The 13,698-nt window shown below is 43.9% G+C and overlaps 1 protein-coding gene across 2 annotated transcripts in view; it reads left to right on the forward strand.

The window, feature by feature from the left end:
* Positions 1–13,611, forward strand: part of ttbk1a (tau tubulin kinase 1a) — a 42,685-nt gene extending 29,074 nt beyond the window's left edge. For both annotated transcript variants that reach the window (XM_076729020.1, XM_076729019.1), the window contains exons 15-16: positions 10,601–12,057; positions 12,185–13,611. In XM_076729020.1, the coding sequence (XP_076585135.1) occupies positions 10,601–12,057; positions 12,185–12,596 (1,869 nt within the window). In that variant the 3' untranslated portion in view covers positions 12,597–13,611. The remainder of the gene's footprint in view (positions 1–10,600; positions 12,058–12,184) is intronic.
* Positions 13,612–13,698: the final 87 nt, after the last annotated feature.

Consider the following 13,698-nt stretch of genomic DNA (forward strand, 5'->3'; position numbering starts at 1 on the left):
ACCTGTAGTGGAAGTGAAAATGTCAAAAGATCATAGAGTCATTAAAAGGTGAAGGGTTCTTCCTCTGGAGAGTCAGAATGAGATCAGGACATTTCATGACATCATAATTTTTTATTTTCTGTGTGTGATTGTGGATTTCTTGTGCAGTTTTTATGGAGGAAAGGTCAGGGGTCACCAGAGTCATTAGGTTTCACCTCTGGGGAGTCTGAATATGCACAACTGCTTTCATGAAAGTGAATGTGGAAACACTGAACTTAACATTTATTTCACATTTAATTTTCACCTCAGGAGTCAGATTTATTTCCCTTCAGCAGGATTTTTCCATGTGTGTGATGATTTATTGATTCTTTTCTTAGTTTCTTTTTCTTCAGTTCTACTTTTATGTGACCATTAATTTATCCGTGCACTCATTTATGTCTTTAATAGTGAGTCAGGTTTGGTCTTCCATACTTGGTGGCTGCTGTTTCCAGGCTGGACGTTATCACATCTTCTCTGATGTTTCACTTCATCCGCAGTGTGACGTCTTACCGTCTTATCGGCCTCGTCTGCACTGAAACGTGTGCACAATCCGTGTTTAGTGAAATTTTAGCTTCGATCTTCTTTTATTTGTCGCCGCTAGACTCCAACCATCGAGGACTGCCATTCTCTTTTTACTCCTCTCCAACTCCCCACCCCCCCCACCCCCCCCACCCCCACATAACTACTGATGCCTTTGCCCCCAACCTATCGCTTTAAAAGTACACAGTATGTCGAGTTTGACTCACCTGAGGAGACAGAGAAAAGAGCGAGGGTGCCATTGGGACAACAGAAGAAGAAATAAAGTGATGTTTCGGGGTAAGCACAGTTTAGGAATAGTCCTTTACCTCTGTTCTCTCACTCAGTTTCTGTTCCTCCTCTTCCTTTTCCTTCTGTTCAGACATATTTCCTGCCTTTGTTTCCTCCGTCGTGTGTCTGTGTTTTGTGTGCTTGATGACTTCATCTCTCTTTTGTGTTCCCTGTTTTTTTTTGCATCTCCAGTCGTCATTTTTCCTCCAGAAGTCAAACGCTCAAAGTGTCAGCTGTCCAGGCTCAGACTGTTGTAGACTAGAGAGATTCAGTATGTGCAGTGTTCGTGCTGGTGACTTTGTGTCCTTTTAAAGTGCTTCTCTGTGGAGGAAAATATTTTCATCAACACTTCTGCAGCTAGAGGGATGCTAGTCTGAGCAATCTGGCAACCCACTCAGCTAACAGCCTATTGGCTCCACTGCCCTTTAAGTTTTAGCTTCTAATTAGACAGTATCTGACAGCTGTAACTGTAGACAGAGTGCCAGATTTACACCAGCACTCCCTCAGCTTCTCTCCCCAAGCTCCTCCCCTCGCAACCTTTGACCAATCAGCTGAAGGCTTTAGATGTGCGAGAGCGCCAATCGGCTCTCTCCTGTCTAACGTCTGGTCTGGGAGGGGAAGGAGAAGAGGGCAGGAAGTCAAATCAGTGTTGGGACATAGCCGTAGAAAAATATTAATGAAAGCATTTATTTTTACAAAGAGTCTGTTTCCGCTCATTAACCTCCCACCCCTCCCTGTCTCTGATTGGTCTGTCTGCAGTTGGAAGAGGACAGGCATCAAACACGGCCCAATCAGCTGAGGAGGCTGGCCTCCTACGTCTTCTCCTCCTCCACCCTGGAGACGGAGCAATATCCCCACGGAGGAGGCAGCTTCATCCAGAGAAGCCGCTCGGCCGAGAGCAGCCCCGCCCACATGACCGCCGCCACCGCCTCGGCCCGGCGGCGGCACGCCGGCACGCTACCGACGCCCGGCAGCCCGCGGAGCAGACACTCAGTCCTGAACGTGTCGAGGACGCAGCTGCAGCAGATGTTAGCCAAGCTCATGAACAAGAACAGCAGCTGAGAGGACTGAGAGACAGACTCAGAACACACACACACACACACACACACACACGACATGACGCACATGCACACACACGCAACATGACGCGCACACACACGTGACATGACGCGCACGCACACACATGTGACACAACGCGCACACACACACGACATGACGCGCACGCACACACACACACGACATAACGCGCACGCACACACACACACACACGACATGACACGCACACACACGTGACATGACATGCACACACACACACACGTGACATGACATGCACGCACACACACACACACACACACACACACACACGACATGACATGCACACACATGCACACACACACATACAGTATATGCAGAGTCTGTGAGACCATTCTTAGCCCCCCCCCAACTGAACTATTTTTTCATTATTGATTAATCTGTACGTTTATTTGATTCATCCTCAGTAAAATGTCAATAAATCCTAAAATTGTTTGTCCTCGGCTGAAGCCTTCAGACGTGAGCTGAGAAGGAATCAATCAGCTGATCTCAGATCTGTAATTTGCTGGTTTCCTTCAGAGCAGCTCTGCATATACAAACACACACACACACACACACACACGCACACACACACGAAACTGAGAGCCAGATAATAACCACAACAAGCCATATTACTGGCACACAGCAGCACACGCGCGCGCGCACACACACGTAGCTCTACCAAGCAGAGGAGCAGAAGAAGAAGAGACGCGCTGACGACAGGAAATGTTTTCCATGCAATAAACTCTGAGAAGCCTCTCTGCAAACGTTACGCCGCCGACGCAAACTGGAGGAAATAAAGCGGAACTGAGTGTTTGCTTGTTGTTTCTGTGACGACGAGCAGAGCGAAGCAGCGAGGCTGCGAACAGACTGTTAAGCTTTTCAGTATTTGTGCTTTTACTTTCATTTTTCTGCTTTTCCTGCTAACGTGAAGGAGCGATCGTCGAGGAATGCAGGTCGTCCCGGCGATCAAGTTTTTGCACCGAGACTTTGGAGTCGACGTTTCCCCTCCGTTCATCCCGCCCACCGAGCAAAACGCCGACCACACGTCTTCACCGACACAAAACCAGTGATCCCAACGTGTCGCTCAGAGTCCAGCTTCATTAAATGTTGTGTTTGAAGAGAGAAGTGCGAGTTTTGTCTGTGGAATGCTTTTCCGAACGTTAACAACTGATCCATCACTTCCATCTCTAATTAAAACCGTTAGGACAGAAACTGTCACTGTGCCGGGGCTCCGGGTGGAGGTACGGTGGCCCTGACGTGCAAATATTTCACAAACAAAAAAGAAGAAAACACAGCAACATTTAAAAAAAAAACAAACGACACAATGACATTTCATAAAATCGCGAAATAAAACCGTAGAACATTTCACGAAATAACGTTACAGCTGAGCAGAAAACAAATGATCAGTGTTCATTTTACAGAAATGTGTCACAAAACATTGAAAATAACAAAAACATGATGAATAGAAAGAAAACTAATCAACAGTGTCGATTAGGCAACAGCAAACGTAAGAGAATTAAAAGAAAACAAGACAGTTTGTTTCCTGAAAATAGCAAAAATTAAATTCAGCTATTATTTTAATTTCTGATTCAGGCCCTGAAATGTTTAATTAAAACAAAAAAAAATCTTTTTATGAAATGTTGTATTTTGCTGTGAAGGGCCACCATGTGACAGGAAACAGACAGAACTGTCGCCATTTAAAGGGCCCGGAGGTCAGTGAGACGCCTGTTTAACAGAAATGTTTTCGATTGGTGGAGATGTCAAATGATCTCTTAATGTCCAGGAGCTGTTAAACATAGAGCATCATGGGAAATCAGATACACACTTTTACTGGCTTTCAAAGTTTCACAGAATTTTTTTTCCCTTCGTTTGTCGTGTGATTGTTGCTTCTCTTGTTTGAGCAGCTGTGGTGCTGATTAATTTTTTCTTATTTATTTGGAGATCATGACTTCATTTTCTCATCTTCTTAACATCTCTGCCGTTCTGTCCGCCATTTTGGTCCAGACTGAAATATCTCGACATCTTTTACATTGGTATGAGATTCGTTGCAGGTGTTCGTGGTCCACAGAGGACGAATCCAACTGGCTTTGATTATTCTTGACTTTTCCTCTGACGCCACCATGAGGTCGATGTTTGTGGTTCTGAGTGAAATATCTTGGACCGATGATGATTCCTGGAGTATTTATCCTAATAATCCTCCGACTTTTCATCAGATCATATTTTAATGTGTCCAACACTTTGTTCTATGACCAAACACCTGCAGAACCAACGACGGTCCCCCAGCCTCAGCTGGACTGTGTGTTTGCTGCTAATTAGCAAATGTTAGCATGCTAACAAGCTAAACTAAAATAGTAAATATGGTTAACATTAAACCAGCTAAACATCAGCATGTTAGCATGCTGATGTAAGCATTTAGCTAATGGAAGTGCTGTGTCTGCGTACAGCCTCACAAAGGCTCTTAATCTTGTGTTAGCTTCTTTAGCTATCGCTATCCTGACATCAGGATTTATTGATCAGGTTATCTGTTGATGTCAAAAACAGTTTAGTATTGATCTGGACTTAAATGTGTCTTTGTCACGATAACAGGTTTCTGTACTTCCTGTTCTGTCCGAATCCATTTCTACATGGAGGAACTTTGTCAAGATAATGAGACAATGAAGTCATAATCTCAAGATAACGAACTCGTTCAGAAACCAAAGCCGGTCAAAGCGTCAGAAGGATCTTGAACTTCTGAACCTCAAACCTGCATCGCTTGACGTCGGCTGTCGCGTTCGGGTTAAATCAGGTCTTCCTGAGAACGAGGTCGATCCTGTTTCATTCGTTGGGATGGTCAGTTAGAAATGCTGTCAGTAGGTTTGTTTATATTGGGGTTTTTTTGGTGGAGATGCTGTAAGATGAGCATTGAACTCATGTTGGTTGGGGTTGTTGTTTGTGAGTTTGTTGAAGGTCGACTGTCTGATGAAGAGCTGTAAAGGTGACTTGATGAGTCTACTTCCCCTTCGGTTGTCTGTGGAGTAGTTCTGTCTCTTTTAAATGTCAGTGAGCCCAGAAAGACTCTGAGCTTCGTCGTGTGTTGAACTCCTTTCTGATCTGTGGTCAGCTGTTCCTGACATCTTGTGTCATGTGTTTGGATCACCATCTTATTCCCATCGTGCTTCCTCGTCCATCACTATTTTCTGACCGCTGGACTTCACTTTTGCACTTTATGACCGAGAAGGGGGGGGGGGGGTGTCAGGCCAAGTCAGGGGTCTCAATTTATGGATGCAAAACACAGATGCAATAAGTGAAATGTGTGATGTTCTAACAAAAAAGAGACTTATTTACATGGAATTTGTGGTGGTTCACACCTTTTCAGATCATGCCATCAGTTTTTCTTTCTGCCAGGCGGCTGGTTTGGTTTCAGGTCATTTCTATGAAAACCAACCTGCAGAAGATAAAGATGTGTTTAATACATTGCTGTGATGGATTATCAACGTTAAATTTTAAGTCTCTGCACGTTGATTTCTACAGAAATGAGCTGAAAACTGTGACTGCCTTTAAGGAAGGAATGAAATCTCTCCGATGGAAGCTTTGAAAAATGATGATGAGGAATAAAAAGTAATCAATAGGATGAAATAAACAAAAACCACCACTATAATCCCATAATGCGTCCAATAGAGAGGAACAAGGAGTTTCTTATTTCACAGCACAGAGCGCCATTTTCTCCATTTCACAAGCAATGAGTCAAAATAACGGTACAGTCAGAGACGGGTGTATCGTCAGGGCATGCATAGTAAATGTAGCCAGAGGAAACAAGCTGGACACTGCTGTGTTATTTTGTAGTTTTAATTGAAGTACGTTATGGTGTCTCCTTTTAAAATGGTTGTTCCTCATAGATTGTTTGAAATGGTGTCAAAAGACAAAAAATGTATTTTGGTGGTTTAGCCAGTGGGAGAGTGTGAGCAACCAACACCCAACAGTCAAGAGGAAACACCACCAGATCTTACATCAGTGACAAAGCTGTGAAAATCAGCCTTCGAAGAAGTACTTTGGTCACAGAGTTGAAGTATCAGAGAAGGTGGAAAAGATGGTTCGGCAGAATTGTAAATGTTTCAAACGATGTTCAGGTTGCTGAAAATGTTCTTCAAACTGTTGCAAAAGCTTTGTGTCCCAATTCTGGACACGAATTGGTTCAATTTGTTTTACAAGAAGTGAGATCACGTCACCTCAGTGGATGTTTAGCACAAAAACTGGTCCTAAAAAATCAATCACTACATCTGATCACTGGTTTGATCAGATGTAGCTTCAGAAAGTCTGTTCAGAGGATCAGAGCCTCCAGATTTTCAACTGTCATCAGTTAGAATCACCGTCCACAGAGGACATGTTGATTGGTTCTTAAGTCCACATGCTTACAACAAGATTACAAAAGAAAAGCCATCAAAACAAAGAGAACAGAGAGTGTGACCAATGCTGAATTGATGGGTTTGAGGAGATTTGTCACGTTCAGGATTTCTCGTCATGTTTCATCTTAACTGGAGGTGCTCGTGGTTTGACAGATAAATTCCTCCAGTAGATCTCAGACGATATTTTTCACTTTGAATGAGACATTTGTCTTTCAGAAGAACATCTACGAACATTTTTGAGGTAGTTCTTGGTTGCTGGTCTCCACCGTGGTACCAATGAGCCATTGGAACGGTTGGGTGTTGAGTTGCGAAACCTGTTTGATATTCGGCTGCTAACGTCATACCAAAGCAGCGCTCTGTGATACGTTACCTCGAATGTCATTCGAAGAGCATTCTTTGAAGTCTGAGTGTCTTGAAGATGTTCAGAGATGTTTTGGAAAACACTTCAAAAATCTGGCTACACGACACAAGCTAGGACAGCCATTTTGTGCAATGAAAGCCAAACGGTTGCTTTCTCAGTGTGTTAAAGGGCTACATTAACTAAATATGCACCACTTGCTGTTTCATTAAGCTTCAGGCATTAGCGTTAGCTCAGTCTGAGCAGGAGGTGTCCCTTCGTGCCGAGGCTCATCACAGCTCCAGTCTGACGAGGAGTTTGTTTTCATGCTGCTTCATGCTGAGTTCAGGACGTCCAGCCCGTTTTATATTTAGTATTTAGCATAGTGTTACACTACAACCACTTAGAGAATGTATGAAGTGGACTAGCTGCTAACTCTGAACTTTATTTTGCACGCCTGCAAAATGATTCACCTACCGTACAAGATTGTCACTGATACATGTCAATGTTTTGTCCTGTGTCACCGTGCACATTCACCGAAGAGCAGGTGGTAGAAAGCTGAGAGTGTGCTTATTCTGCTGCCACACACTGAGTTTGAGACAACAATCCGCAGCATAGTTTACCGACTGTCGCCACTCTTTGCATGAGATCTGCTGTTTGTACGACATGCACCTCTGACTGTAAAATGACTGAAAACAGCACTGTACTGTAATTACAACAAAAACACAGCGAATATACACCTCTGACTGAAAAACATCTGTGATTTTTTGTAAATAATTTACACTGCTAATAGAAGGGATACTCACGGATCAGAGCTGTTAGTCCGGAGCTGACGTGAACAAGACAAGAAGCAGCTGGAGCCTTTTTCAGTCCTGATAGCCACAGAATCCATAAACGTTCATCACATCGTTCGTTCTGCAGCATAGATGTGATCGTTCACATCCAGTGTTTTGTTTGTAAATCCCTTCAGTTTTGACTGAATTTGATTCCACACGTTTGTTGCAGAGGCTCAGTGTCACAGCAACAAAACTAACGTGAAACTGTTCAAGGTAAACAGTCTGCAGGAACGACGGGCAAAACTAAAATAAGATTTGAAAGAGCCTGAAATTGTCCTTCAGACCTTTACATGTGTAGTACAAGTTGAAATTACTTGTAAGGCTGGCAGTACACTCCAAACAAAATGCTGTGAGCAAATACTTGTACTATGACTTCAACTATTGATGAAGTACAAAATAAAAAAATTAACTTGTAGTGAAAACACGGCGCTCCGCTGTGCTGCTAACGGGCCTTTTTGGCTGTAGGAACACGTCAGATTTCATCTTGTTTGGAGTGTTGTGTCAGTCTAACTGCTGCGATTCCTGTTCTTCACACTGACAGGTGTAAATGTTCACTCGGTTTGGGTTGATTTAAGCAAAAAAAAAAAATTTAACGTACTTAAAAACGATTTCCAGAGAACCAAAAAATGGATTCCAGTTCTGTTGATGAGAAATTCCTGATATGTAGAAGTGCAGTATTTAGATGTGATAGTAAACAGTAGTACTGCATCATACTCAAACTAAAAATTAGGCTACTTTTCCTAGCCCCAGTTTTCATGAAGGTTTTTATTGATAGCAAAAATTACATTTCCATCACATCAACATTACTGTGACTAAAGCCTTTATGTCCTTAGACTTTCATCAGAACTAGATGAGCGCAGATTTAGCAGAAACTGTTAAGTTTCACAAACCTTTCTCACAGTCAGACACAAAATATTTATACCTCATGAATCACACACTAATTATATAAATGTAATAAAAAATGGTATTCTGCTCCTCTCATACATTTTATTGCCTATTTGATATGTTTGTGCTGATCTTTATGGAATAACAGGGTGATATTGTACAGATAACGTGTCTGCAGAGAGAGCTAAGCTGCATAGTCTTTAGAACTGAGCACTTGTCTCTGTGTTAGCTTTGTTTGGTCTGTGCGCCACATTCACCACAATCAGATCAACATGGACCTCGAGTGTCACTAATGGTTCATTCAAAGGACTGTTCAGATATTTTTAGACATCCTTATTTGTTTCAGCTGTGTGTCCAGTACAGGGAGGAGGTGAAAATGTTTAGCCTAGCTTAGTACAAAGACTGGAAGCAGGGGGAAACTGCTAGCACAGCTCCATGTACCTTTACAGAAATCTCACTAGCTAACAAGCTAGTCGTCAGTCCATTGCTTCGACCGCCGGTTTAGGACGGAGATCAAACAACTGTTCTTTGAGTTCAGGACTTCAGAGATGCTGTTTTCATTCACAGCTCTCAGCGGTTGTTGGTTATCTCCATTGCTAACTGCTGCTAAAACCATGATGTGTGATTTTTACATTTGTCTTTGTCTTTTTCACTTCAGTAAACAAAATACAACATGTAACCGACATAGACGAGTTACTCAAAGTGGATTTTTATCATCTTTCATTTAGCTAGGCTCATATTTTTAGCATGCTGCTAGTCTCTGCTAAGCTAGGCTCAATGTATTGACTGGGCACTCAGAGGTGAAGCTGCTATCAATCTACCAATATTTTTTTCTATTTCCACCACTGTTTATTAAACAATACACAACATAAATCAGGCAGCATCGGCCTTGTTGGCGCTAGGCTAGCAGGTCACTCCCTGCTTCCAGTCTTTGTGTTGAGATAAGCTGGACGTATCCTGGACCTGTCGAAACTGTGTGTCCAGTACAGTTGACATCTAACAAAAACCAGATAGCTTCATAAAGTGTGTGAATGTTCCTTCAGAGTTTTTGCAATAACAGCAGTTTGTGTTGTCGAGTAAAGAGGATTGAAGAGCTCACAGTGTTAGTTCGGTGTGATGATCCGTGAGTGTCTTTCACATGTATAATAATACAGTTATGTTTTTTTTTTTTAATCACTATATGATTGTACAGTACTGCTTGTATAAATTACAGGTAAAGCATGTATTTTAAACTTTTTGTAAATCCAAATGATAACTGTGTACATATATACAGAAATGTAGAAAGTAATTAGGTTTGCAGTTAATCTCTAATAGCATGACAATTAGCGGGGTTTAGTATGTATGTACAGGCTGTAGCCTAAGTTAAATCTTTACGAAGGGAAACACTTGAAAATCACCTGATATCAGACTGCGTGCTGTCTAAGGATAAACTCTGCAATGCATTTTTTGTGCCTTTTATATCAATGTATGTAATCTAGACAATCTTGAAAAGCTTGTGTACAACCAAAATGACATTAAAATGGTTTTGGGGGCAAATGCATCAGTTCATACTGTCTTTCTTACCTGGAGAGGGACTCTGAAAAGTATGAGTTACACGTGTTAGCTTCCTCTAAAACAGCAACACAGATTATTAAAGAACAAGCTGGCTAGCTATCTAGTGAGTGGTTTTCAGTCAAAGACCTTTCCAGCGGTTTGTGTAGTTTCTGACATCCAAAAAGTGTTGCTCACTAGCAAACAACACAATATTTTAATTTATTTATTGTATTGTTGATAGACTACACATCACAATCAACACTCCCAGTGCATCCTGCAGTGGGATTAGAGTACTGAACTTAGACAAGATGATGCCAAATTGATGTAAAGAACCTCTGACAATGAAAAACTGAAAAACCTCGAGTGACTTGAATAAATGCAGCAAAGGTTTCATTGTTTGATTAATCAAATCCTCCACATTGCCGCTGTGAGTTTTTACCTTTTAAAGTGTTCAAGTGTATTCAACTTTATAACATCAGCAGCGAGCTGAGAGCACCTTTGGTTCCACTGTGACAAATCAGGGAGTGTGTCTTTAACCAACAAAATCTATTTATGAATTAAAGCGGTCCCTGTGAAAGACTGGAGGCAACAAATATTCAGTGGTAAATTTCCAGGTGATTCAAAAATGTAACATCTGTCCATCATGTTTTTGTTCAGTTCCATGTTCTTTGCTGTCTTGTTTTGAGTTGATTCATTTGTAATTAAGAGTGCTGTTTCATTGTTTCCAGGTGTTGTCGCCCACGGAGCAGAGCGTCCCATCGCCGCCCTCCCCAGACTATCGGACAAAAGGTCAGAGTGACGAGAAGGAGCATTTCCACATCCTTCCTCAGCTCCAGGCCAAGAGGGCCGACTTCCTCACCGTCATGCTTACTGGAACGTTGCCTCAGCGCCGGAGTTTTGCCACGCCAGACGAAGAAGTCCCAGAATGTCCAGGGCCAAAGGATGATGATGTCACAAAGAGTGAGTCCAACAGTGAGGCAAGTCAGAAGAGCACTGAGCGTAGCCAGGATGCTGCGCCTTCAACACTCATGGCTGAGGACCAGAGGGGCCAGAAGGAACATGCCTCGGCTGCCGATGCAGACCCTGACTTGGAGGACGCTTCCAAAACCCTCGTCCTCTTCTCACCCGGAGACACTCGAAAGTCTCCCTCTGGAGGTGATCATGTTCTAGAGGGTGAGTTGGCCACACCGTGTGCCCTCACTTCCCGTAACGACCGCCTCCTGGTTGGGGAGGCAGTTCAGACTGAACCCCCTGAGACCGGTCGTTTGTCTCCTGCTCTCAGGTCAGATCTGAGACCGTCCACTCCCATCGCTCCTGCATCACCGCCCTTCACCAAAGTTGAACGCACTTTCATTCATATTGCAGAGACATCACACCTCAACGTCATGTCTTCCAACGGTCACTCTGCCAAGGAGAGTGACCGGGAAGTCTTGGCCATCATGAAGACATCAGCTGTAGAGGATGACACCCATGAGCAGCAGGGAGCACCAGTGACAGAGGAGCCTCCAGAGGAGTCCATGCCAGACCAAACTTCACCAGATGAAAAACAGCCCAATACTGAGAATGGTCTGTCAACTGTCCTGGCCCAGTCTTTGGAGCCTTTTCCAGAGGCCAAGTCACCAGTTCATGAACATAAAGATATGTCACAGGAACCTAAGAAACAGCCATCATCCACTGAAGAAGCTTCCAAGCTTCAGACAACTGGATCAGAACCACCGGCTGCCATAAAGCCCAGAATCCGAAGCCGAATTCCAGTCCTCATCTCTGAGGAGGACTCAGGCTCGGAGCAGTCCTCCTCCCTCTCGGCTCGGGCTCGGCTTCAGCAGCGGGCCAGGCAGCTAGACTTGGCCCGTCTGCTGGTCCAGAAACAACAGGGTCGCTGGATGAGGAGGAGGATGCTGTCTGGGACGTCTTCTTCATTTTCCTCTGGGGATGATGAGCGTCGGAGGGCTTCCGAAACTCTGTCCACCACCGGCTCAGAGGAGGACACGCATACCTCAGACGAGTCCAGGAGGAGCTCCCGTCTCAAACCCACTGAAGAGCAAGGCTCCAAGGAGTGCAGGAGCAGGATCCCTCGGCCCGTCACCCCCGTAAAGAAGCCTTCAGTGGGACTTACTGCGGCTCCTTCTCCTCTTTCCTTACCAGACACCAGCACCTCCAAAGGAGCATCATCCATCACTAACGGGTACGATTCAGTTTATGTCTTTTAATGTATAGAAGTTTTGATTTTGAAGCAGTTTGATAGGTAGGTGATATAAAGTTATTATAAAGTTTAAAGAAATAGCACCTTCAATTTAACCTTCTCTTCACAGGAATCAGAAAATTGGACTAAGCACTCTCAGCACTCAACGGAAATCCAAACCTGTTTCACCCAGGTCCTCCTCCTCATGTCCCCGTCCCTCTGCTGCCCCTGCCCCCTCTGGCAGCCCTCGAATGCCCCTGCGAGTCCTGGTTGGAAGCCGACGCAGCCTTAGCTCCACCCACTGCAGGACTGACAGCCCCTCCCCTCAGAGAGTATGTCCGTCCAGGCAGCCCCTCTCGGTTCGAGCCCCAACTGTCCCCATGCTACCACCCAGGACTACAACAACCATGCGGCGCAGCGCCTCACAGGAAGCCACCTCCCAGACCTCCTCTAGCACCACGCACGCCAGGACCAGGCCAAAAGCAGCTGGTGCAACTAAGGGGAAGCCAAATGCCAGGGAGAAGTCGGTTCCCGCTAGATAATACAAAGAGACTCATCACTGAGACATGTTTGTGTATAATCAGTCTTCGGACAAGCTACGCCTCAAAGGTTCTCACCTGATTCCATATTAGACTGTGATGTTACAAAGACCTCCTTTAATTCAGTTCATGTATACAAACCTCTTATATTTTCCGAGGACAGCTTACTGAACTATCTTCACGGGCTTCCAGTAATCTTGACTGACTGGCGTACAGGAGCGCTGCTGCCGTGGTGCTATGGATACGTCTGCTGCTCCCTGGTCAATCCCTGATTGAACTGGTTTCTGGAGCTGTGAACCATGGCCTCCAACAAGTCCAGTTTCAGAGACTCTCACCTTTCACAATACTCCCAGCTTGTCCACAGCTATACTACTCTTCTATTGACAGTACCCTGCTTGGATCACATTGCATGGTGAAGTATATCACAAATACATTGAATCTGTAGAGGGAAAACAACATGTACAAAAATCTGTACCTTTAAATTATTTGCGATAGTTCTCCCCTTCCCATTGGGATAAACAGGCCCACGAATGATCAAATTGGACTGGTTTGAATGCCTGAACTATGTTAATATGATAAAGGATTCCAAACTATATCCTGTACTCATTATGGTCTTGGATAAAGAGAATAGTTGGATGTGAAGACAAAGTGAATAGCTCGGCCGCTCGCCTCCTCCTCATGGTGTGACAGTGGGCATGCTTTAATCATTCTATTTTCTGGTTGTTTTTATTTTGTTTATGCTCTGAACTGTATATAATAGAATCATTTCCCATAAAGACATCTTTATTTTTTATCTTGCCAAGCAAAGTGTAAATTTCAAGTCTTTAACCTTCTGTTCCAATGTGTTGGCACTATGCCTGTTTTTTACGCATGAGAAAAACAGGGTTAACCACGAGAGGAAGTTATACCTGCTTGGATTCTGCTGACAGTGCAAAGGTCTGCTGGTCGTTGGAGCCCATGTTGTTTGTATGGGGTCGAAGGGCACTGAGCTGTGAAGTAAAGTCTTGGTCATGTGGAAGGGCGTCTTGTCATTCTTTCTCACTGGTTTCCATAAACCCAAGGACCCGACCTGATCTGGATCCAGACTTTCCACCATGCCTTGGGT

The sequence above is a fragment of the Chaetodon auriga genome, chromosome 4 (assembly GCF_051107435.1).
Source record: "Chaetodon auriga isolate fChaAug3 chromosome 4, fChaAug3.hap1, whole genome shotgun sequence".
Lineage (NCBI taxonomy): Eukaryota > Metazoa > Chordata > Actinopteri > Chaetodontiformes > Chaetodontidae > Chaetodon > Chaetodon auriga.